Source organism: Canis lupus, chromosome 4 (genome assembly GCF_048164855.1).
Source record: "Canis lupus baileyi chromosome 4, mCanLup2.hap1, whole genome shotgun sequence".
Taxonomy (NCBI): domain Eukaryota; kingdom Metazoa; phylum Chordata; class Mammalia; order Carnivora; family Canidae; genus Canis; species Canis lupus.
The window spans coordinates 40,531,811-40,557,506 of record NC_132841.1 but is presented as its reverse complement, the minus strand read 5'-3'; the positions used below and the strand labels follow the sequence as shown (position 1 = coordinate 40,557,506).

Here is a 25,696-nt window from a genome sequence, read left to right as displayed (position 1 = left end):
GGCTGGATACAAGGGAGAGAGCCCCCATGAGTCACAAGGATAACTAAACCCACATGCAGAAAAACAAGTTTTTGGTGAAATCTCTCCACATGTGACTTTTGGCACATTCCCAATCCAAGTGACATGGAAGCCATGGAGCAGAGAGGCAGGCTCTAACAGCTAAGGCACAACAACAGCCCTGGTGTCATGTGGTCCCTCCTTCTAGGAAGTGGGCACCATTACCCCCAGGTACAGATGAGAAAACTGAGGCTCGGAAAGGCTACACAGCTACCAAGTGGAGGCCAAGATTTCAACCCAAATCTGTATTTTAATTTGTTTCAAGGGGCCCCTAAAAAGTGATGGAAAGCTAAGCAAGATGCCCCTTAAAGCTGCAGAACCTTCAAAAAGCTGGCAGGGATGAATCTGACTAAGCAGAGAATGAAAAGCCACAGGGTGATCACAAATGATGTCAGACTTCCTGGTTCTTAAGGGGACTTTGCTTAAGGAAACTATGAAGGTATGGGATCTAGGAAGTGGCAGGGTCTAGTGGAACCCCACTTTTTGGGGTCCAAAAGACTTGGTTTGACATCTTTGCTCTGTCCGGGACTGTGATCTCAGGCATAGGACCTCATTTTCCTCAGCCTCGGTTTCCTCATCTGTCAAATGGGCTCAAGAACCTCAGTCTCCTACGTGTGTGTTGGGAACGGGCAGGAGAGAGTTAGTGGATGATGATGCCCAGTTTGTGGTGGCTGTATCTATTCTGGTTCTGCCCACTCACAGATTGGGTGGGAGGAGGCATGGAGAATTTTAGACTCATCTTGTTGCCATGTTGGTGAAAACTGTCTTCATACCAAAAAGGCAACTCAGTTACACACTCAACAAGCTCAAACAAGAAACCAAGATTTGGCAGCATTTGAAACAGTTAACAACAAAAAAAGACAATTTAGCTCTGCTGTGGAATCAAGGGAAACTTCACTCTATTTAAAGATGCCACAGGTCCAGGAAATAGCTTCCCACCGCCTGGCTAAGGGCTGAATAACTGGCTGCGCAGCCAATAACAATACGGACTCACACAGCACACCCTTTCTCGTGGAGAGTGCAGAGTGGATTCCGGTTATCTCCTTTCAGGTTTTATAGGCTATTCATGGAGGGCATGTAGATCTGCTTTATAAGAATGAGGCTCATAAGAAAATAGATCCAGAGGAGACTTGCAGGGAGGCCAAGGAGCTGAATTTAGCCAGCCAACGCCCTTTGCTATTCATTGTTCTACACTTCTTTGTTAGGATTTTTTCCCTCCCTCTTGCTCTTTTTTTCCTTCCTGGTTAACTTCTCTGCAGCTAGGCGCTGCCACTGCCCCCTTCTCACCACCAGAGACACCATAGTCCCCTTCCCTCCAGTAAGGAGGCCTCCCCAAGGCCTCACCTGGGCCCAACATCCCACAGACCCATTATCCCTCCACCCAAAATCTCTAAGGTGATCCCAGGGCCCCCCTGAACCCAGATTCAGGTCCTAAACTGCTGCAGAATCCACTTCCCAAGTGGGGGTTACCGCCCCCTGGAACACGTTCCAGAGGCAAGGAAGGCCTGAATGCAGCTCCCATGTTCTAGAACCTGCAGCTTCTTTGAGCCTCAGCCTTCCCATCTGCAAAATGAGGGTACTGGCCCATTTTCTCAAGTCCTCACCAGCTCTAAACAAGATTCTCATTTTACAGAGGGAGGTACCAGGAGAAAACTTTCCTACATTTTTAAACAGAAGTTACTGGAGCAAGAGGGCAGGGACTTTTTCTTTTTTTTTTTTAATCTTTTCACGGTGCGGGCACTCAAAGGACCCATTCTCTGAGATCGCTCAGGCTGGATGCTCCAAAAGGACGACGCCAAACTTGGCGATCCCTGGAGGGGCTACCTGTGGCCAGGCGCTGCGGGCCTGGGTGCCTCTGGGCAGGGGGAAGGGGCGGGTGGCCGGGGAACAGGAGCTTCTCTGGGTCTCTCTTCCCCCCTCCCCCTCTTTCTGTCTCTCTGTCCCCTACACTGGCCGGGGCCAGACTTTTCCACAGATGGGCAGGAGGAGTGGGGGCACAAGGGGGCCACGGAAAGGAGGAGAGCAGCTGCCGAGGGACGAGCGGGGGGGGGGGCGAGGCGGGAGGACGGGAAGGAGGGGGGCAGAACCGGGAAAAGAGAGGAGGGGGAGGGGGAGGAGCTGGGAGAGACCCGGGCGCGCCGCAGCGGGGCCGAGGGGGAGGGGGAGGGGGAGGGGGCAGGCGGGCTGGGAAGTTCTGGGAGCCGGGGGGCTCTCGGTCGGCCCGGGCGGGGCGCGGGCTCGAGGGGGCGTGGGGGCCGCGCGGCACTCACATAATGCTTGTTGGGCACCCGCCGCTTCTGCACGTCCAGCACCTTCACCTCCACGATGCTGCGCCGCGGCGGCATGGCCGTCGTCCGCGGGCCCGGCGCGGCGCGGCGCGGGGCGGGGCGGGGCGGGGCGGCCGCGGGGGCCGGGAGCGGGCGCCGAGCGCTATCCGGAGCCCGGGGCGGGCGAGCACCGACCGAGCACGAGCCGCCGCCGCCGCCGCCGCCGCCGCCCTGCGCTCCGCGCGCCCTCGGCCCGGCCCGCCGCCCCCGCCCCCGGCCCGCCCCCGGCCCGCCCCCCGCGCCGCTCCCCGCCCCCTTAAAGGGCCCGGCCCCGCTCCCGCCCCGGCGGCCGCCCCGGGGGGCCCGCGTCCGGCCGCGCCGCGCCTTTGTCCCCGCGCCCCGCCCCGGCGGCCCGGCCCAGTCGCTGACCCACCGGCACACTCGCCCCCGCACTCGCCGGCTCGGGAGCCGGATCTGAATCCCGGGTTCAGATTCCGACTCTCCCGCAGTCTATTCCGTGGCCTGGGGCAAGTCGCTTTAACCTCTCCGGCCTCAGTTGCTTCATCTGTGAAATGGGCCTGGAACGCCTGCCTGCCGCGTGAAGACGCGTGGGAAGCCGTTGGCAGTGTCTGGCCGCGGTAGAGATGCTGGCAGTTTTATTTTTTATTTTTATTTTTTTAATTTTTATTTATTTATGGTAGTCACACAGAGAGAGAGAGAGAGAGGCGCAGAGACACAGGCAGAGGGAGAAGCAGGCTCCATGCACCGGGAGCCCGATGTGGGATTCGATCCCGGGTCTCCAGGATCGCGCCCTAGGCCGAAGGCAGGCGCCAAACCGCTGCGCCACCCAGGGATCCCGATGCTGGCAGTTTTAAACTCAGACCCAAGCCTTGGGGATTCAGGGAGTAGCGAGAGGCCAGCAGCTTCTTTTCCTAGGTGTACAGTCTGAGAGATGGGGAGAGAGGGAGACAGAAGGCGCAACAAAGGCAAGTCCAATATAATCGACGTAGCCGAACCGCGTCATAGGGTGGTGGATATGAGCGTGGGGCAAATGGGTGCTTGGTAACAGAGCCATTGATTCCCAAATGTGGGCCAAGTACTCCTTTGCACGTGCAGTGCCTTCTGCTTTTCTGAAATGTTCCCTGTGAATCCTCAAGACAACTCTGGGAGGAACCGGCGGTTGGCCCATACTACAGAGGAGGTGACTGAGAGCAGGCTCCAGACTCACAGAACTGGTGGAAAGAACCCATCACTGTCTGGCTCTCGGCATATTTTGCAAGCTAAGGTGGCTGGGGCAGCTCTACGTTTCTTCATCTAGTGCCTCCTTGTCCTGGCTTGGCTGGGAGTAGTTTTCAGGTGTTGGCTGAACAAACATCTGAACGAATGTACGCATCGATCCTGGGATAGAAGCCTGGCCCATGCTGTCACGCTAGTAAGTGGGGGCTTTTTCCAACAAACTGCATAGCTCCCCTGTAGGCCTGAAAGAGCCCTGGGCTCCTTCCCACCCTGGGGGCAAGGTCACCCTTTGAATGATGGTAGGGGTCATCCAGGGGAGGATGCTTCCCAGCAGCCCTGGCCAAATCCCTGGATAGTTTAGTGCAGATTCACTTTGGATCCACCCTACTATTTGTCTCTCCAACTTCCTTCCTTTAAAAAAAAATTTTTTTTTAAGATTTTATTTTTTTATTCACTATATATATATATATATATATATATATATATATAGAGAGAGAGAGAGAGAGAGAGGCAGAGATACAGGCAGAGGGAGAAGCAGGCTCCATGCCAGGAGCCTGACGCGGGTCTTGATCCCGGGACTCCAGGATCGCGCCCTGGGCCAAAGGCAGGCACCAAACCGCTGAGACACCCAGGGATTCCCTCCAACTTCTTTCCTTCTCCTCTAACCACCCTGCCCTGGCCCCAGAGGATGGCCTGTGCTGATTTCACCCATGGGCTCCTTGTACTCCGCTTCCTGGTGGGCTTGGCCAATGGGAGGCCCTGGCAGGAGATTGAGCAGAAGAAAAGAGAGGTCTGGGTATTAATTTCCTGAGTTCTCTTCCTGCACGGTTGTGCTTACCAAAGGTGGCCTTGCACGTACCTTCTCCCTTAGGGTTCCCGGAACCACTTTTAACCCGCTAAGCGTGTTAAGAGTTCCACTTAGTGGGAAAGAGCTCTGGGCACTGCACTATCTCCTCATGGTTCCCCAAGCTCTGCCCACACCTTTGTAAGTGGACCCTTAGGTAAACGTCCCCCAGTGGCCCTGTTGAGAGAGTCACCCATTGAACACCAGGACTTTCACTGATACCATTTCTGTAAGGGACATTCTTCTGAAGCATAATTGCAAGTCACATCCTTGGAAATGTCCAGTATGTTAAAGGCCTGGCTTTTCTGTTCCTTTTACCTCATCCTCTGAATGAGCCAAGCCTTCCTAATAAGGCAGAACCACAGAAGGCAGCCGCTAGAGGAAATCTGTGAATCAGCCAGCTTCCTCGGTTTTCCCAGAAAGGCAATGCAACCTGGCCGAGTCGTACACTGAATGGCGAAGTTGGGACCTCAGCCCTCCTGTGCTTGCTTACCTCTTCTGCTGTGGCAGGCCTGGCCTGGGAAGACAGACTTTCCTCTTACCTGCCTGTAGCAGAAGGTGCAATACTTGCATCTTTCCCTGCACTTCCTTTGTCTCTCTTTTCTTCTTCTTTATTGTAGTAAAATGTAGGTGATACAAAATTTTCACCATTTGTAAGTGTTCCATTCTGTGGCATTAAGAACATTCACATTGTTGTGCAACTGTCACCAACATCCATCTCTAGGATTTTTTTGATCTTCCCAAATTGAAACTCTGTGCCCTTGAAGCGAGCATTCCCCATTCCTCCTCCCTCAGCACCTGGCAACCACCATTTACCAATTGTGTGACTTTGGGCAAGTCACGTGACCTCTCTCTACTCTATCTCCTGATCTGTAAGATGGCTTGTTCACTGGGGGTCTAAGTGAGATAATACACATAAGTACATGTATTTTTGTTATTTTGCTATTAGCTGATCTGAGACTGCTAAACATCTCCCTTTAAGTGCATCCAAATTTCAATCCTAATTTACTTACTTATTTATTTATTTATTTATTTATTTAGTGAAAAGATTTATTTATTTATTCATGAGAGAGACAGAGATATAGGCAGAGGGAGAAGCAGGCTCCTCACAGGGAGCCCGACATGGGACTCGATTCCCGATCCCAGGATCACACCCTGGGCTGAAGGCAGACACTCAACCACTGAGCCACCCAGGCGTCCCTCAATCCTAATTTATTTATTTATTTATTTATTTATTTATTTATTTATTTATTTATTTATTTAAAGATTTTATTTATTTATTCATAGAGACACGGCTAGAGAGAGAAGCAGAGACACAGACAGTGGGAGAAGCAGGCTCCATGCAGGAAGCCCGATGTGGGACTCGATCCCGGGTCTCCAGGATCACGCCCCGGGCTGAAGGTGGCGCTAAACCACCGGGGCTGCCCTCAATCCTTTTTATTTTTTTTATTTAAAAAAATTTTTTTAAATTTATGATAGTCACACACAGAGAGAGAGAGAGAGAGAGAGAGAGAGAGGGGCAGAGACACAGGCAGAGAGAGAAGCAGGCTCCACGCACCGGGAGCCCGACGTGGGATTTGATCCCGGGTCTCCAGGATTTCGCCCTGGGCCAAAGGCAGGTGCTAAACCGCTGCGCCACCCAGGGATCCCCTCAATCCTAATTTAATACCAACTTTGCTATGAACTACATCTACTCTTTCCTAGTCCTGATCCTCTTTTTCGCCCCTGATTTTATGTCCAGTCTCATCTCCTACCAGTTGCCTCTGTTTTCCCTATATCCCCCAAATAGAAATGACTTGTGATTTTCAGAAGGAAATATATTCTGTTTTTTCCTCCTAGTATACCTTAGTGTAAGCGATTCATTTCCCTACCCTGTCTGCTAGTGACCTCTTATTCAGCCTTCAAAGCCCAGCTTGGATGTCACTTCCTCCAGGAAGCCCTTCATCCCAGATGTATAATTGCTTCCCCACCATCCTCCCTCCAGCTATCATCATGCCTTGTCACAGCCATTATTGCCTTCTTATAGATCTGATTCCTTTGCCAGACTCTGAGCCCCCAAGGAGCTGGAATGTGTCCTATTTGTCTCAAGTCCCCCAGCATCTGGCACAGACTAGCATTGAGAGGCCCTGAGGAAATGCCTGTGAGAAGAATAAATCCATCTCCATCTCTTTAACCTAAATTCTCTCCTGGGCTGGGCTTACTTTTGTCCCTACTCACTCCCCAGAGACCTCTTCCACCAAGCTTCACTGTGTCCATACTCCTGGGAACACTGCATTTTCCCTGATTGGGCTGTGAAGAGAACAGAGCAGAGAAAAAGGTAAATTTGCTGCTTAGCTGACTTAATTCTTTAAAATTTCTGTTCTAGAAGTGCATTTTGCAAGCTCAAGAGCTGTAGACCATAGAAAATCAATGCTGAAGCTGACAGACCACAGAATTCCATATGGTGGGTGTATTTGGGAGGAGGGCTACACATTTGAGGGGCATGGAGTCCATCAACCCGAATTAGGTTCTGGTCTTTTTGTGATTTTTGTTATCTACCTGGATGTCAGGCTGTACTCCCAAATCCCAAGTCCCCCGGATGGACAGCCGGGCCCAGGGAGCTGAGGCCCTGCTCCTTTTCTCTCCCACACCCCCCATCGACTGTCTGAGATGGAATCAGACCTCTTTTAAGAACAAAGGCAGGGAGAGATTCTTTCCCTCTGAGACTGTCATCTGATTGACTAGCACAGCAAGATGCTCATAACAAACACAGCCAAACCTACAAATGCTCAGTGGCCAGGCACATGTGGTCCTGGGAAATAGATCATGGGCTGTAAGGAAGTGAGCCTTAAAGCAAAGTTCCAGGTGCCCAGGCTGCAGGGCAGAGCCTAGGAGGTGGTGAGGAGCTTGAGTAAAGTTACATTTCAGAGTCTGAAGAAGGAAAGCACACTTTCCTTCCATCTTCTCTCTTCTCCTGGCTTCCATAATTATCTTCTTCCTAAAAGGAAGCTCTGTCCATAATCCTCCCCTGCTCAGAAACCCTCACTGGCTCCCACTGCTCATAGATGTTCATGTGCTATAGATTGGCATTCAAGGCCTCCAGACCTGGATCCTTTAGTACTGCTTTCAGCCCTACCTACTTTGTGTTCATAAATTGTGCCTATATCTGTCTTTTCCTCACTTTGTAAAGGGATGTGTGTGTAAAGTGACACGTGTGTGTCTGATCACGGACCAGGTACTATATATAGCACCAGACATTCCCTACCCAATTCCCTATCTAATTTGTCAAAGAAACTCATGGTGTGTTATTTTTCCCATTTTCAAGTGAGAAAAGCAAAGCTCAGAGAAGTTGCCCAGTGTCATAGCACAGAAAAGTGATGAAGCTGGGATCTGAATTCAGACCTGTTAGGTGCCTAACCCATGTTCAGTAAGACCTCACTTGAGGATAGGACTGATGTTTTCTTAATATTCATACCCTCTCCTCTTCATTCAGTAGATATCTTTCTGCTACAGAGTGAATGTTTGTGTCTTCAGATCCATGCTGAAATCTGATTCCCAATTTGATGTTATTTGGAGGCGGGAGTCTCTAGGAGGTGATTAGGTCACAAGGATGGAGCTTTCATGAAATGAGATGAGTGCCCTTATAAAAGAGATTCCAGAGCGCTCCCTCACTCCTTCTGTCTTCATTGAGGACACAGTGAAAAGGCTGCTGTTTATGAGCTAGGATGTGGGCTCTCACCAGACTCCAAATCAACACCTTGGTCTTGGAATTCCTGGCTCCCAGAATGGTAAGAAATGACTTTCTGTTGTTTATAAGCGAACCAATCTATAGTATTGTTATTGTAGCCCAAATGGACCGACACCCCAAAAGCCACTGTCTCCAGCCAGATGGGTCTTTAGAAAAGTTAAGTTAGATAATATCTATAAAGATCAAGGCCTCACTATAGCCAAACCCCCACCAGGTTCCCCCCATATTGACTTCGTCTCATCCCCTCTCCCTGGCACACTACCCTCTAGCCATTCTGGCCTTCTCTCCATTCTAGAATACACACCATTTTGCATACGCTGTTCCCTCCTCCTGGGATGCTTTCCCCTTGACTGGCCCATTCCTATATTTCAGGCCTCAGTTTAAATGTCATCTATTCTTTTTTTAAAAAAATATATATTTTATTTAAATTCAATTTGCCAACATATAATAGCCTGTGTTCATCACATCAAATGTCATCTGTTCTGAGATCTTCCCTACTAAAGTAGCCCACCTCATCTCTCTCCTCCATGCATTTCCTTCACAGCGCCTATCACTGTTTCATGCTTTTATTTATCTGTCAATAGAACATCAGGTTCATTAGGTCAGTTCAGCTGTCTCATCATTGGTTATTATCTACAATGCCAGCACAACGCTTGTGGGCTTGTAGTATGTAAATCACTGTCGAATAAATGAGTGACTTTCTTCCCCACAAGAAAGGCAGGGCCTCTCTCTTCTTCCCCTGAGTCTGGACCCCTGGCAACTGCCCAGCAAATGTTTGTTGAAGGAATGAACAGATAAACAAATGGATGTGTGAGAGATCGTGTTGATTGCAGAAAGAGTTTGGGCTACATTTCAGGTCAATGGGCACACATACCGGAGACCTCTGAGGGGACCACGCCTGTGACACCTATCTTGTTCACAGAGTCTAGAGAAACTTGCAGAGAGATATTAAAAGGTAGAGGTTACCTGTCCTTGAACAGCTTCGCTAAATGAGACTGGGTGCATTTCCTCATCTAGCCACCAGGTGGCAGCCAGCTTGTCGCCGCTGCCAGCGCATCCTCACTCTCCTGCTCCTGGGGGAACAATTGCTGTTTGATCATCCCCAGTGCTACCTAGGGCCCAACTGCCAGGTAAGTCTGTTTGGTCACCCTAGAAGTTTGTTGCATTGAATATGAAGGTTATGGTTCAGCTTTGCCCCTTAAGATAAAGCGTGTCAGAGCATGATCCCAAAGCACAGGTAGCTCAGGGAGCCTACGTATATATTCACTGGTATTTATTTATTGCTCGTACATAAGTATTTATCACTTGCACACACAGAACTTATTGGGTCCCTAATATGTGCCAGGCATTGCCTGAGATGCTTGGGATACATCATTGAATGAAACAGGTAAAGATCCTTTTTCTTGTGGCACCGACATTCTAGCAATAAACATAAGAAATAGGGAAATTGTATAGCATGTTAGAAGGTAAAAAGTGTTAGGAGCAAAATAAAAATAGGGCAGGCTAATGGGAACTAAGAGGTTGGGCGTCAGGAGAGCAGGAGGCAATTTTCAATAGGGTGGAACAGGTAGGCTTCATTGAGGAGGCGATTTTGAGTACAGACTTGAAGGTGAGGCAGTGAGCCATGCCTGTGCTTGGAGGAAGAACCCTCCAAAAGGAAGGAACAGCCAGTGCAAAGGCAGGAGCATGGCTCGAATGCCTCAGAACAGAAAGGAAGTCAGCATAGTTGGAAGGGAGCAGGGAAAGGAAGGAGAAGCAGGATGCATGGAGTCAGAGAGGTAATGGGGTGCTGACTTCCAGAGGGCCTTGTCAGGACCATGGAATCCTGGTTTTGACCCTGAGGGGCAGCATGACCTGATGTATGTTTTACAGAGTCCGCTCTGTCTGCCAGAATGAGAATAGATTCTGGCATGGCTTGCAGTCCTCCACCCACTATTCAGAGTGGGTTATGAGACTTGCTTGGCCATTGCGATGTGAACAGAAGCAAAGCGTGTCACTTCCAGGCAGAAGGGAAAGTAGTCAAGTTCACCTCTACTCTGTGCCTGGCAATGCCCCAGATGGTGGCTGCTCTGCCAGCTTGGATCCTGGAGAGACTATGATGATGCTACGATCTCAATGTGACCCCTGCACCCCAAGTTCATATGTTGAAACCTAGCCCCCAAGGTAATGATATTAGGTAGGGGGGCCTTTGGGAGGCAGAGCCTTCATGAATGGGATTAATGCCTTTGTAAGACTTGAGAGAGCTCCCTTGCCCCTCCCACCATGTGAAGACCCAACGAGATGTCTGCTGGCTGCCCTGAGGAGGTCATGTTTAAGTGGAGAAGTGATGGATAAATAGGACTCACCTAATCACAGGATTGGGTGCAGACCACAGATTCAGAGATTGAACAGTCAAGGAATGGTGAGAAGGCATTTGAGATGCTTTCCCTTCCTTCCCCCAGAAGGATGACTCCTCAGCTGGGCCTGTGGGATCAAGCAACCAGTCACTTGAAGCTCTGGCCACTTGGTGACACATCTTTGAATGGCTCCCCGTCCTGGGCCTCCCTCCTGCTCCCTGAATCCCAGTCTCCAGTGCTTCCCTTGACATCAAGCTCTGCTTTCCTGGGACCCCAGCCTGGACATTTTGGAGCTGTGAGGTGGCATCTCCTGCTGGGGCACTGAATAGTGGGTCACGTGAAATGGAAGAAAAGGATCAGACTGACCTGTGGAGAGAAGCAGGGATGGGAGGTGAACATGGAGTCCTGGCTTCCTTTCAGGTCTGGATTCAGAGTTTTCTGGAGGCCGGACTTATCTCTGCCCTGTAGTTAATCAAGACATCCAGTGTCCCATCAGTCTACCTTTGTACTTAATCCAGTGTAGCTGGTACAAAACTCAGGCCACAGATGTAGGTATCCAAGAAAGACTTAGTTTCTTAATTTTCTTAAATCAACTAGTTGTTGACTGTCTGTAACCTGGTGGGTTGTTGGGTAAATTAATCTCAGCCACTCTCAAGGAAACCCCTCCCCTAGGCTCTAATAGGCAGCTTATCTCCGGTTGTCGTGTCTAGCCATTCTTGAGAAGCTGCCCATGGCTCTAGCCCACATGGTTCTTTCATGTGCCCTGCTCAGCACATTCACACTCAGCTAGGGGTGCAGAATCTCTGGGGGCATTTAGGGGGCACTGCAGGTCAGGATGCAGCCCCTCTGGTAATCCTCAGAGTCTCTGCAGACCTCCCATCCTTTCTCAAGCAGTAGCTCTAGAGAGGACACAGATCCCTTCTATGGATTCAGATCTGGGGAGGAGGGTTCTTTTTGTCCTGGGGGAAACCCCTTGGTGATGCCCATCAGCCATGGAGCCCAGGCACATATCCGTGGGCAAACAGAGTTGGGTGTACCACCTGTCCCATTGAGTGGGACACACACCATGGAGAGCCATGGCATCTGGTAAGAGAGGTTAGGGGGCTTATTAGAGAGTTGGGGTCTGTATTAGGGGATGTGGGGGTTTGTTTTGGATTGGGTGCTTTCGAGAAGTGGGGCAATTAGGTGATTGGGTAATACTTTTTGCCTAGCAGGTGGGAGGAATGGGGGAACTAAGGAGTTGTCTTTTTTTGTCCCATTCCATTACTGGCACAAAATATCCTCATCTGATTGGTGTTCTGGGAGATAGTGTATATTCAAGATGGACCAGCATAGCCTGGCTGGGAGCAAGAAATCATCAGAACTGCTTCTTTCTTTTCCATCCTCTTCTTAAAGCCTGTTCTTATTTGGGGAACTCTGTTCTTACTTGGATTTGGGAAGGAAAAAAGGCCTGTTTCAATTCTTCCAAGAAGCAAGGGAGCCCAGAGCCTATTACTCACTTGAGTTGGAGAGAAAAAGCATGTCTTTTTTTTTTAAATTTTTATTTATTTATGATAGGCACACAGTGAGAGAGAGAGAGGCAGAGACACAGGCAGAGGGAGAAGCAGGCTCCATGCACCGGGAACCCGACGTGGGATTTGATCCCGGGTCTCCAGGATTGCGCCCTGGGCCAAAGGCAGGTGCTAAACCGCTGCGCCACCCAGGGATCCCAAAAAAGCATGTCTATAGGGAGGAAGTAGGAATTCATTTCTAGACACATGTTTCTGGTCTCATGGGCTTGAAGTTTCTCTTGAGCCTAACCATGGTCCTAGTGGCAGGAAGAGGACTTGTGCTTTATAGAACCAGAGTTTGGAGAAGGGAAATGTGGGGTCTCAGATATATAGCCTGCAAGGGGTAGTAAACCTGGATTCTAAAAAGTAGTTATTTAGTTGTAGACGGTCATTTTATGTTGAGAAAGAGGTCCAATTTGCATTGATAGAATGAGTCCTAGGCCGTGATTGCAGAAAAATAGATAAAGCAGAATAAAAAGAAACTCCATTGCAGCAAAATAGATAAAACAGAATAGAAAGAAATAGAAAGAAGCTCAAGACAAGAGGAGCATGTTACGACACCCATCTCCATCTTTGGTAAACCAAACAGACAAAAAAGTACATACGGACACAGAACTGCGATTCTTGACCTTTTTGGAGAATCTAATGAGCTCAGTGATCCCTGGCTTCAGAAAAATGCACATCTGCACATATGCTGGCATTTTTCACATAACTGGGGGGCTCATTATGTCCCCTAGGAGCTCCTGAGTCCCTGATAGGGAAGAGTTCAATCATAAGCTAGCCTAAGCTTAGCAATCAGACTTAATTTGAATCTCAGCCCCACACCTCTCATTTTGTAACTGTATACAAGTTATGGAACCCCTCTAAGCCCTAGTTTTCCCATCAGTAAGGTCGAGGATCACAACAGACATTTCTTACAGGGTGCTGGGGGATTACATGAGCAAATGTGTGGAAAGGGCATGGCACAGAGCCTGACAAGTCCCTAATGGAGGGTGGCCCTTATCATTGGTGCCATGGACACACCTGGAACTTTGTCCTTTGCAAATAAAGAATATACCTTCTTTATGATGTTCATGCACCAACAACAAAAATAGATCCTACTTGTAGCCACTAAGAACAGTTAAATTAAGCACAAAAGACAGATAACGTATTGCCCACATGTTTTGCCTACAAGGCAATAAAACAAAGACATAAGTGATACTAATTTAAACTAAAAGAAAAAACTCAAACTACTTAGAAATAGGAAAAATTAAAGCAAAAGGCATTCTCCTGAGTAGATCTTGTACCCAGGAGAAAATGAATGAAATGTGCCCTGATTGTGATTGAGAAGCTGTTAGCATTTCTGCTGGGGTACCTCGGTTTCCCAGTGTCTGGCAGCCCCCAGGGCCATGTTCTTTTCTCAGCAGAGCGAGGGACAGGCAGTGGAGGTTCCTGTAGGCGCGGAGAGGCTCGGGAGGACTTGGGGATACAGGCCAGGGTAGACGAGCTTCCTGTAAGTGGAGCCAGGATCCACGATGGCTTTGACTGTGGCAAAAGCCACAGTGACTGGGAGTGAAGTTAATCATAAGGGAAGGGGATTCAGGAAGGTGGAATCTTGACAAATAGATACATTAAAGGGCACTGGGGACAATCGGGAAGTACCCACGGAATGGAGATCAGCATATGTTGCTTTGAACTAAACAGGCAAGGAAGCTAGAGGGTAGAATATCAAGATTCTGAGTGGAAAGCAAGTAAAAATAACAGAAAATAGAAGAAAAAGCATTAATATGTTATGGAGTAAGAAAGGAAAAAGGAACAATTCAACGAAAGAAAGATTAATAATTGAGCTGTATTTAAAAGCCAGCTAGCCCAGGGAGGGGCTGGAACCAATGGAAGGAAGAGCTCGTTGATGGATGGCTCTAGGTCAGAAGATTCTAAGTCAGGAGGGAGGAGGATCTGCCCTGTGCTCCTGAGGTTTCTGCTCTGACAGAAGATGTACAACAGAAGACTGCTTTTTGTAAATGTCCTTCGTGAATTACTAGCGTGACCATGAAAAGGAAGCAAGATGATGAAGGCAATGGTGACAGGAGTGATTGAGATGCATTTGTTACTGGTCCAAGGAGGGGGTCCTGGAGGCTTGGAGAGTGTGCTGGGGAAATGATAAGATGTGATCATGGACAAAGATGAGTGGAGTTTTGCAAGAAGGCAGAATGGTCTGAGCGAGGAACCTTTCCATCCTTTGTAAAGGAACTGTGAGATTAAAAAGAATAGATGATTTGTTTTAAATATAAGAGCACCACCGAGCCCATTATATATTGTAGATGATTATGGGAAAATCCTACTTGATGTGAAGATGGTAAGAGGTGCCACCAAGCATGCAGTGACTATTGCAGTGTTCATTTAACAGCCAACATCAACTGCGTGCTCCCTATGGCCCAGGCACTGTGGTCATAAGGACAGCTAATACTCAACTTACACTTCTGAGCTCTGGTTTAATCTCTGTACATATATTAGTTTATTTAATCCTTGCAGCAACATTGAGAGGGAGGTGCTATTGTTCTTTCCATTTTACAGAAGAGAAACTTAGGCATAAAGGAATTAAATAATTTCACAAGGCAAGGCAAGGACTATGGTGAGCTGAGTGAAGCACTCATTTCAGATGCAAAATTGAAAGGGGGTGCCCCAAACCCCTCAGTAATGAAGGTAAATAATATGTTCATGAAATATTTATTAAACACCAAAATTAGTGCAAAATATGTGATAAAGGAAGTACCAGAATCATAAAGGCAAGATCAACAAGGTCACACGTGTAGCTCCTAAGAAGCAGAACCAGGATCTGAACCCAGGCAACTGGCTGTTGAATTCACGCTATTTACTACCCGATACTGCATTTAGAATCAACCAGCAGACCACATCTGTCTTTCCCTCCCCTCTATGCTCAGTGTCTCGCCCAAGCTTAGCATATAGTAGGTCTGCACTTAATATTTGTTGAAAGAACGTTAAGTGAAGACATGGGCCCTGTTCTTAGTAGCACCCATACTCACCACGCAACTGTCCTAGGGTCATGCGAAGGTGTCTGTCACAGACACTGCACATACCTTATATAGCATTCCCATTATAATTAGTTTATCAGGATGAAAGCTATAGTTAAAGATAAGTCATTGGCAGCAGGAGCACAGGAGTAGGAAGGATGACTTCTGTCCTGTAACACCGTGGCAGGCTTTAAGAGGGTGTGACATTTGAGCTGGGCCTTCAGGAGGTGAAGGATTTCTTTAGATAGGGAAAGTGGGACGCTACCTGGAGACATGACTGAATAATCACGCGTTGTTCAGTCAAGAAAGCAGGTCTGCAGAGTCATGTTTATAATGTGATACCATCTATGGAGAGAAACCTTTTCCAAGTGTGCACGTGCTGCATGGATGCATGGGGAAGGGTCTGGGGGGAGGAACACCAAACTCTGGGGATGGCTGGCATGAGGGTGTGGGAGACTGGGGAAATATTGAGAGAGCCTTTAGCCTTATAGGCTTTGCTTTAAAAAAATTAATTCATTTATTTGAGAGAGAGAGCACATGATCTGGGGAGGGGGTCACCTTTGGGTTTTTTTTTCATTTTTATTATTTCTGCCTTACTTTTCCCGTGTTCCATTTTTACAAAACAAAAAAGGACAAATACATATAGCTACGTATGCATACATATATGTATGCAGGTTTTATTTCTCTTTCTTACGAACAGATCACATACTGTAAGTACTTTCTGGCACTTTGCTTTTTTTCACTTAAAAATACATCTTATAAGCTACTCCATATGAGTTCCTAGAGATCCTCCTCAATCTATTTGAAAAATTAATTTTTAATTACTCGAGCAATAATAGCTCTCTTCTTGTTCATTAAAAGCAGAGCCTGGGGGTGCCTGGGTGACTCAGAAGGTTAAGTGTCTGCCTTCAGCTCAGGTCATGATCCCAGGGTTCCGGGGATCAAGCCCCACATCAGGCTCCCTGCTCAGCAGGGAGTCTGCTTCTCCCTCTGCTCCTCCCTCCCCAAAAGACAAGATGTAACAGGTGTTGGCAAGGATGGGGAGGAAAGGAAATCTTGGGCACTGTTGGTGGGAATTCATATTGGTGCAGCCAATGTGGGGAAGACTATAGAGGTTCCTCAAAAATTAAAAGTAGAACCATATGACCCAGCAGTTCCACTTCTGCACATATACCAAAAGGAAAAGCAATTGCTATCTCGAAGGGATTTCCATACCCCCATGTTTACTGCAGCATTACTCACAGTAGCCAAGACATGGAAACAACCTGCTTATTAAGATGGATGATTAGATAAAGAAAATGTGATATATATTTCTCTCTCTCTCTACCTATGTAGATAGATAGATAGTGTAGGTAAGCACAGGAATATTATTCAGTCATAAAAAAGAAAGAAATCCTGCCATTTCTGATAGCATGAATGGAACTTAAGGGCATTGTGTTAGGTGAAATAAGTCAGACTGAGAAAGACAAATACTGTATGATCTCACTTGTACATGGAGTGGAAAAACCTGAACTCATAGAATAAGAGAATAGATTGGTGATTGTCATGAGCTTGCAGATGGGGGAAATGGGTGTAGGTGGTTAAAAGGCACACATTTCCAGTTACAAGATGAATAAGACCTGGGGATGTAATGTACAGCCTGTTGACTCTAGTTAACAATACTGTATTGTATGCTTGAAAGTTGCTAAGAGAATAGATCTTAAAAGTTCTTATCACACACACACACACACACACACACAAATGGTAACTACATAAGGTAATGTGTTAACTAACCTTACTGTGCTAATAATTTTGCAATATATATGTATATCAAATCAACACTTTGTACACCCTAAACTCACACCATGTTATATGTCAGTTATATCTCAATATATCTGGGGGCGGATAAGAAAGGCAATCTCTTCAAGCTGTTTAATGAGGTGCTCTTTTCACCTTCTATGTCAGTGCATGTAGTGCATTTATGTGCACGAGCTCACCTAATCCTCATGAGGTAGGTCGTGCTATCATTCCTGTGGCAAACCGAAGTGATGCCTTTCTGTTGTTCGAAGCCACCATATTCATGGTGGTTGGCTTAGCAGCCATAGGAAACTAATGTGATTCCCCATTTTAGTTGAGGGAATTAAGAATAACTTACAAAGGTTATGCAACCTGCTCCACCAATGTATTGGTCAGAAAGGGCTAAGCTCTGCTGTGGTAACAACCAACCCCTAGATCTCACCAACAAGAATTCATTTCTCACTCACCTAAGGCTGGCTATGTATCTTAGCAATTCTCCAAGGCTGCTCTTCTCTGCGTGATGACTCAGTGATTGGGCAAATTGGATCTCAAGTCTTTTTAAAATCTCCGCATGAGCTTTGTTGGTGGCCATGGAAGGGAAAGGGGCAAGGGGAGAATTGCCTATGTGCTTTTCACTGTTTTAGCTTGATGGTTACCTCTGACATTTCCATTCACATGTCACTGGCCAGACTGGCCATGTGACTCTGCCTCACTTCAGGGGGCTGAGGAATATAAGGAAGAAAATGGAATATTTGATGAGTCATCCTATCCTCATCATAATCAGTAATGGTGGAACTGAATTTTAATTAAAATAACAAGCTAGCATTTTCCTAGCACTTTCTACGAGCCAGGCCCTATACTAGGTGTTTGGCACATATCATCCTAAACAACTTTGTGACAAATGTAGTGTTGTTCCTAAAGATGAGGAAAATGAAGCCCAGAAAGGTTTAATAATGGGACCAAGGTCACCCAGCTGGTAAGTGGCAGAGCTGAGACTTGAACTTGGGTGATCTGGCTTGTCACTGCACTCTTAGCCAGTGTGCTATTCTGATGCAAAGGGCAGCCTGATTACTAACCCTGAGGGATGAGCAGTGACAGTGAGGGGCTGTGAGACATGTGGAGGGTGATGAAGCACGAGTGCCCTCAGGGATCATCAGGGGGCTGAGATTTTGATCCGAAGGTTGCTGTGGGGACCCCAAAGGCACTGTGCAATGAGGCATTTCTGCAGCTGTGGGATGGAAAGCAGATCAGAATGGGGGTGGTGAGGTGGCAAGGAGACTGGCAAAGAGCAAGAACAGTCATTCAGGACAGGGTGGGGATGCCTAGTTTAAGATGCATCCTGTGGGGATGGAGGGAAAGGAGGACCTTCCAGGTCCAGGGCTGATTCACTGTCCCAGCCACTGTGCCTGGCTCTGGCAGGGAGTCGGCTGCCACCTTCTGAAATGATCTGAATTCCAATGGAGTCAGAGGGGCTGGCTAAGGGCTTGGATGAGAGGCTGAGGGAGCAGGGAGCGTCAAGAATGATGCATGAACCCCTGGTGACCACAGGTTCATCTCTGGAATGGGAGTCAGGAGCCGTGGCCCCAGGATGGTTGAATGTGGCAGTGAGTGCTCCTCTGAGAGGGAGCAGACAAGGAGGTTACACGCTCAGGCTTCAAGCCCAGCTTACCTCTGTGTGACCCTGGGTAGGTTACTTATCCCCCGTGCTTCTCATATAAACTGGGAATACAAATAGTACTTATTTCAGGGGGTATCATGAAGGTTAAATTAGTTAGTTTGGGGAACGCTCCTACAACAGTACAGGGGTGAGTACATGGTAAGTGTTGGCAGCTCTTATCATAAGGGAGCCACTCTGCCTGGGACACGGATGATGCTCAGTAAATGTTATTTTCACTCTTTTCCTCTCTTCTTCCCCAGCTGGCAAATAGAGCCTGGACTTTGGGACTCGTGGGTCTGGATTGGACTTTGGTTCTGCTACTGGATACTTGAGTAACCTTGGTCAGACCAGCAAACTTCGGGAAGCCTCAGTTTTCTCTTCTGTAAGATGGGAACTAGAAGGGTTACTGAGGATTCTATGGGATGGCTTATGAGGAGAGCTTGGCACATAGTAGCTGTGCACTAAAAGGTAACTTTTACTAACCATCATGTCAGCTTGGGGCCCTATGGGCTCTTGGGTCTTAAATCATGAGTTCTATAGTCCTGACTCCCTCCAGATGGGGGCACTCACTGCTTTGTTATTCCTTACGTGTTCAGGGAGGATCTCCTCCAGCATCAGGCTGACTCACCACCAGAGGGCTTTGTCACTTCTCAAAAGCAGCCTCTGGGTGGACAGAGTCCTGGAGGAAAGGCAAACCCATCAGACTCTAATTTGTTTTTCAATTGATTGTTTCCTCAAGTAAAATAAGGGGTCGAGGTGCCTGGGTGGCTCAGTCTGTTAAGCGTCTGCCTTGGGCTTAGGTCATGATCCCAGAGTCCAAGGATTGAGCCCCAGGTCCATCTTCCTGCTCAGCAGGGAGTCTGCTTCTCCCTCTGCCCCTCACCCCACTCGTGCTCTCTCTCTCTCTCTCTCTCTCTCTCTCTCGTTATCCCTCAAATAAATAAATAAAATCTTAAAAAAAATAAAATGAGGGGTCAGAGAGCCCATCACTCTAAGCTCTGTATGGTTGAGATCAGCACTCCCATTGCAGGTACCCTGCTGGGTCCCAGTCTTCTAGAAAGAACATGCCCCAGGCACACAGGTGAGCCCCTTCTGGATCCTCCATGGAAAGGGGAGTCAGCTGGTGGTGGTGCTGTGCTGGAGCTGCAGAGCCAAAGATGTGTACACAGCCCATTCATCTGCCTTCTGCTGCTTGAGCCCCCACAGATGCGGAAGGTGCAGGGAATGATTCAGCTCCAGCTTTTGTAAGCGAGTTTTCACTCATTCACAATTTATTATGGTTTCACATAGGGGGCTGGGATGACGCTTAATGTTATTCTACAAGGCTTGCTTCTGCAAGAGGGAGGCAGGGATGGGAGATGCTTCTTCCAACCTGCCCAATGCAATGCTCTTCGAGGATCAGAGGGAGCGAGTGACTTGCCCAAAGTCACACAGCTAGAGGGGGCAAAGTGGATTCGAACCCTAGCTGTTGGGCTCCAAGAAACCTCCATGTGCCTCTATTCCGCATTTAGTCCCAAAATGGGGATTGTGGAGGGTCTGCCCTGTGCCTAGGCCTCTGCAGGCATCTCTGGAAGACCCAGGGCAAGATAGGGCACATTTATTGCCATTATTATTTATTATGACCTTCTGAAACCCTGAGCCTAAGAGAAAAGAGAAGCAGGAAGGATGAAGAGGAGCAGCGGTTCTCCTCCTACCCCTACCAAATTGCTGATTAAAAGAAAATAAATTTTCCTTTGGTACTTCAGTTTAGGCTTCTTAAAACTGTTCCCTTTTAGTGGTTTAACTAAATATACCTTTCTGTGAACATTTGCAGATTCTTGGTTGTCTTGTCATTTTTCCCCTAATGACTGGTGTGGTCGGAGCCTCAGCTGGAGTTATGCTGACCTAGTTTTCAATTCTGACTGTGCCCAAACAAGCTGTGTAACCTTGGACAAGTAACTTAACCTCTCTGTCCTATCTCCTTCATCTGCGAAACAGGAAAATTAGCATATCTTTCTCACAAGGTTCTTTGGAGAGCTTTCAAAATCTAATTTTCATTATGAAACATTTCAAACATGGAGAATAATACAAATAAAAACATGAGGAATAAAACAATTTTGAAGTCCCATGTGCGCAATGATCTTTGACCTCTGGCCACTCGTTTCATTAATTCTTTCACCATACTACTGCCTTCCCACTGGATTATTTTGAAGCAAATACCCGTCATCACAGCAGTTTATTTGTAGTGTATATTGCAATATATATCTGTAAAAGATAAGCATTCTTTTTTAAAACATAATTTTAGAGAGGTTTTATGGAGCCTTTTCTCTATGGCCAGGATTTTCTGTAAAATTTCCCCTATGTGATGTAACTCCCTGCCATTAGAACTCTTTAGTAATAATTATAATAAATATTCCAAATACTTTTACTTATTGACTGCTGCTGGATTTTTTGAATGCAACCATGTGTAGTATTGGATTGTGAGTCCACAGTGTTATGTACTATTGGAATTATATCCCTGGTGATCATTCATTAAGGAGTAGTATTTACTGAACTATATGGTTTTACAAAAGTTGAGGTAAGAATGACTAACTTCATCTGTAAGCAGGAAAAAAGAGGCATAGAGAGGTGAAGGATTTTTCCCAGGTCACATAGCAGTAAGCAATAGAGGAGTTTGAAACTAAAGCCTGCCTGACTCTAGAGTCCATGCTTTTTCCTCTGTCCTGTGCTGATGCCTTTGGAATTCTGGTTGGCTTCTCTGTTTGGATTGTAAATTCTTTAAGTTAAGTGCTCTACCTTAGATTTCTGTTTCCATAGTCCCCAGCTGTTTGATGATTGACTAATAGAAAGTCCTGCGTAGTCCCTGCAAGTGCAAAAGTCGTGCAAGTGCAAAGCCTATCATCCCCACCACCATCATCACTGGGTTTGCACAAACAACAGTGCTTGTGGAAAATCTCTATATAGGCCTGTACTCAGACCCCGTGGAAGGTACAAGACACAGACCCTGCCTTCAAAGTTGCTTATGCAATCTGCCAGGTGTCAATTTGAACATAATGGCAACAAGATGGGGAAATGTTTTGGGTATCTTACGGCCTCTGGGGGTGATTCCTCATCTGTTGGGGTGGCCTCGTGCTCCACGTGAAGGCAAAGATGTGGGTAAGCTGAACAAATAATTATCTGTATGCGCTTTGGGCTATGGGCGGTACTGGGATCTGGAGAGATAGTAGGAAATATGACAATGGGGCAGACAGATAATAATATAGACAGGCAGTATACAGCAAATGAAGAAATCTACATGATCTTTCAAGATCGTGGTAAGTGCTAGAAGGAAATAAGGAGGCTGATGTGACAGAAAGTAGCAGGGGTCAGGGAAACCTATGCTGGCCTGGGGTGGTCAGGAAGGCATCTGTGAGAAGGTGACATCTGAGCTACCACCTGAAGCTTGAGCCATAGGCAGCCAAGTAAAAAGCCACACAAGGCTCATTCCAGGCAGAGGGAATTGAACATGCACAGGCCCAAACACGAAGCAGAGCCTGGTGTCCTGCTTTCATCCTGCCTCACTGCCCAGAGCTCAGAGGACAATTTCTTTCCTGTAGCCAGGAGGAAAAGCTTTCTCAAGAGCCTCTCAGTTTCCCTTGGCCAGGATTGGGTCATCTGTGCATTCGAAACCAACTCCAGATGAGGAATTTGGGGTTACCTGATTAACTCAAACCAATCAATTTCTCTCCTTGGAGCTATGGAGGGATCATCTGATTGAAATTGAAGTTTAAATAGCAAAGAGGAAACGGAGGAAAGGGTATTACTTAGCATATAGCCTCCAAGATGGCCCCGGTGATCCCTCCTGCTGCCATTCACACTCTCGTGTAGTCTCCTCTTAGGTTGTCCTGGCTGGTCTGTGTGACCAATAGCATAGTGCAGAAGTGATGGCATCTCACTCCTGAGATTAGGTTACAGAAAACCGTGGTTTCTTTCATGGCTGGTCTATTGGTCACGTGCACACTCTTTCCTTCTCCTGGACCACGAGCTCTGGGGAAGCCATGTCATGAGCCGCCCTGTGGAGAGGCCCACATAATCAAGAGCTGAAGCCTCCAGCCAAACGGCCTCGTGAGTGTGCTTGGAAGCAGACACCCCAGTCCCTTCAGAGACTGCACCCCCGTGAGAGGCTTGGAGCTACCAGCTAAGCTGCTCCTGCCCCTATGGATTCCTGACCCTTGGAAACTCTGTGAGATAGTTACTGTTTGTTGTTTCAGGCTGCTAAGTTTTGGGGTAATTTGTTATGTCGGTACGTAACTAATATAGCCAGGGCACAACAGTGGCTACCGGGGTGCCCCCACTCAAGTGGCTCTTGCCCTGTGTCCTGTGAATCCCAGAGCACCATCTCTTAATCTGTGTCTCCCCTCCACCACACGCTTGTGAATGTCTTGGTTATACTCAGGGGGTCTAGAGTGTGTGTGTGTGTGTGTGTGTGTGTGTGTGTGTGTGTGTTTATGTGTGTGAGGTGCAGTCCAGTAGCCAATCTTCTCCTCCACGGCTCCTTCTGATCGGGCTCTCCCTGGACTCAGGCATGGTTTGTTTGCAATGTGTGTCTCTGCCCTGGCACGGGCCTGGGCACAGAGTGGCCTCAGGGAATACAGAGGGAATCCATGACATTACCAGGCTGCTGCGGCAGGCGAGAGCCCAGTTGGCTGCCATGACAACCACAGCACAGAGAACTCAGACCAGTCTGGGCCCTGCTGGGGAGTTGGGAGGGTTTGCAGTAATTTCTCTGTGAAATGGCATGGGGAGGCGAATGGCGGTTTCTGTTGTCACCATCTTGGAAAGAGGGCACCCAGAGCATGGGATGGGGCTGGGGGAGGCAGGTGAGTACCCTTTCTGGCTCAGTGCACACTCCTAGGCACAAAGCTCTCCCATTTCGTGTCCTCAGCGTCATCTCACCGTTACTCTTCCAAGTCTGCCTTTTGTTTACTGAAGACCCACCATATGCCAGTCTCTTGGCTGAGCATTTTCTGCCCAGCTCTGGTCTATAAGTCTCACAATGGCAGATGCTATGTCTGTCTTGTTGATACCATAGTGCCTGGCACGTAGTAGGCTTGTGATACATATTTTGTGAGTGAATGAATGATTGAGTAAGTGACTCTTGCTGACTCCTCACATAAAAAAGATAAAAGGTTAGTCATGGGAAGCGTTAGGTAAAGGAAGGGTGGGTGGAAGGATGGGTAGAATGAGAATAATATTCCAGGCACAGAAAATAGCATGTGCAAAGGTCCTGGGGTGAGAAAAAAAGGTCACAATTGGGACCCATGCCTCCTTAGCTCCATAAATAGATCTTCCATTATATCCTATGGAATAAGGGCTCTGGGGTAAGTCCTTTTGCTATCACCACTTTCAATTTGAAAAGTTCTTCCCATCCCCTTCAAAGGGGTGAGGTCATGGGGAGTATAGGGTGTCCCAATTTGAAGAACAGACTGCTTGGGCCTGGCTCTCCCACTAAGTAGCTGTGCTTACCTGGGGTCCTTGCCTCAGTCTCCTCACCTGCTGGGGATAATACCAGAACCTACCTCATAGAGTTCTTGTGTTACTTAATGAGTTTATGGATGTAAAGTATCTAGAATATATCAGATATTATCTTGTGGGGAACAGGGCTGTGCAGAGGCAAACCCAATCTGGGTACTTTAGGAGGGCAGCCCTCTTAGGGGGCAGCCAGGATAAGAGGAGGGTTGACCACCCCTGCTGGAAGTGGAACATAGTTAGGCCCATTTGAGTCCCCCTGTTCTACCTGAGTCCCCCACTCCTCTGCAGTGATCAGAAAGGACTTTTGGTGCAAAAGATTTGTCCTTGGCGCGAGGCCCCTAGCTTCTGAGAGTTGGAAATGATATTCAGGGCCCATTGTCTCCATTTCCAGACAGTTCTAGACAAACCAAGCGCGACTGCTTCAGAAGAGCATAGGAGTGAGACAAACCTACTATTTTAAGGCAGTGGCAGGAGCTCTGAGGGTGCTGTGTGTGTTCTCTTGTCACAGGCTTGTCGGAGGAGCTGGAGTGAGCCTGACAAACCAGGCTGCCAGGGCAGGTGAGGGGACACCCCCATCCCCCACCAGCTTGGCTGACTCACAGAGAGACCCTGAGAAAGCCAAGGTCAAAGAGGAAACCAGGCACAGCAGGGAGACTCTCAAGGAGGGCAGAGGAAATGTTTGAAATCACAGGTTGTGCAACTGCCCTTAGAGATCATTGAGGCCGATGTCTCTGTTTTACTGAGGTGCAGAGGTGTGGGGGGTGTGATGAGGGGCAGAGGTTTCCTTTCTTTGTAAATTGATATGAGTTTTTTGTTTTGTTTTAAATATCACCATATTAAATACTTAAGTAATGCACAGCATCTCAATACTATGGTTCTTTTTTTTTTTTAATTTTTATTTATTTATGATAGTCACAGAGAGAGAGAGGCAGAGACACAGGCAGAGGGAGAAGCAGGCTCCAGGCACCGGGAGCCCGACGTGGGATTCGATCCTGGGTCTCCAGGATCGCGCCCTGGGCCAAAGGCAGGCGCCAAACCGCTGCGCCACCCAGGGATCCCAATACTATGGTTCTTTGTGGCATTTAAGAACAAAACCGATCTATATGTTGACTTAGATCTCTAAGGCTTGTTAACAGAAAAGAAAAAGTTGCAGAAGGATAGGTACAGCATGTTGCTAATGACTGAGAAACAAAGCCAATCCAGGGTGACATATTTCAATACATTTATGTATTAAACGTTCTCAAGGAAGTTCTGGAAGGATGATCACCAGGTCAAGTAGGATGGCCACTTTCCATGGGGACTGGATGGGAAATGTGGGGCAGAGGGAACCTCAGCTTCATCAAGATTGTTTGGATTATTAAGAGAATATTTTCATACATTTCTTGTGTAATTAGAACACGGATTTCAAAATATTTTTTAAAAAATTGTAAAAGGCTTATTTGACCCTGGGCTCGGATTTGTCCAGGAAACATTTCTCTTCTGGGTATCAGATCTAATGAAACCTTGACCTCTGCTCTCTGAAGCTTTATCCCCCCCACACCCCACCATGTGTGAGATTTAGTAAAATATAGAAAAATGATGAAAATGCTAATTAAAAGACACTCACCCACTCCCTTTGCCCAAAGGCCGTGAGAAGATGGGAAGATGCTTTTTCTCAGGATGCCTCAGGCTTCCAGGAAATTCCCAAGCCCTGGGGGCAAGGCCGAAGGGGGTGCACTCCCCACACGGCGGTTAGAAGTGGGGAA

General features: G+C 47.6%; 1 protein-coding gene and 1 long non-coding RNA gene across 6 annotated transcripts in view; one reads left to right on the top strand and one right to left on the bottom strand.

Moving 5' to 3' along the window:
* Positions 1 to 2,449, bottom strand: part of SH3PXD2B (SH3 and PX domains 2B) — a 100,607-nt gene extending 98,158 nt beyond the window's left edge. For both annotated transcript variants that reach the window (XM_072824158.1, XM_072824161.1), the window contains exon 1: positions 2,328 to 2,449. In XM_072824158.1, the coding sequence (XP_072680259.1) occupies positions 2,328 to 2,402 (75 nt within the window). In that variant the 5' untranslated portion in view covers positions 2,403 to 2,449. The remainder of the gene's footprint in view (positions 1 to 2,327) is intronic.
* A 287-nt stretch (positions 2,450 to 2,736) lies between these two features.
* On the top strand, positions 2,737 to 20,792 carry LOC140632275 (uncharacterized). Of its 4 annotated transcripts, XR_012029790.1 has the most exons (7): positions 2,741 to 3,756; positions 6,629 to 6,721; positions 7,877 to 8,171; positions 9,054 to 9,261; positions 18,722 to 18,929; positions 19,492 to 19,705; positions 20,275 to 20,792. It is a non-coding gene; the product is annotated as an uncharacterized lncRNA (long non-coding RNA). The 4 variants fall into 4 exon arrangements; XR_012029792.1 differs by having other exon boundaries at positions 2,737 to 3,756; positions 9,149 to 9,261; positions 18,722 to 19,705; XR_012029791.1 differs by having other exon boundaries at positions 2,738 to 3,756; positions 7,880 to 8,171; positions 18,722 to 19,705.
* Positions 20,793 to 25,696: the final 4,904 nt, after the last annotated feature.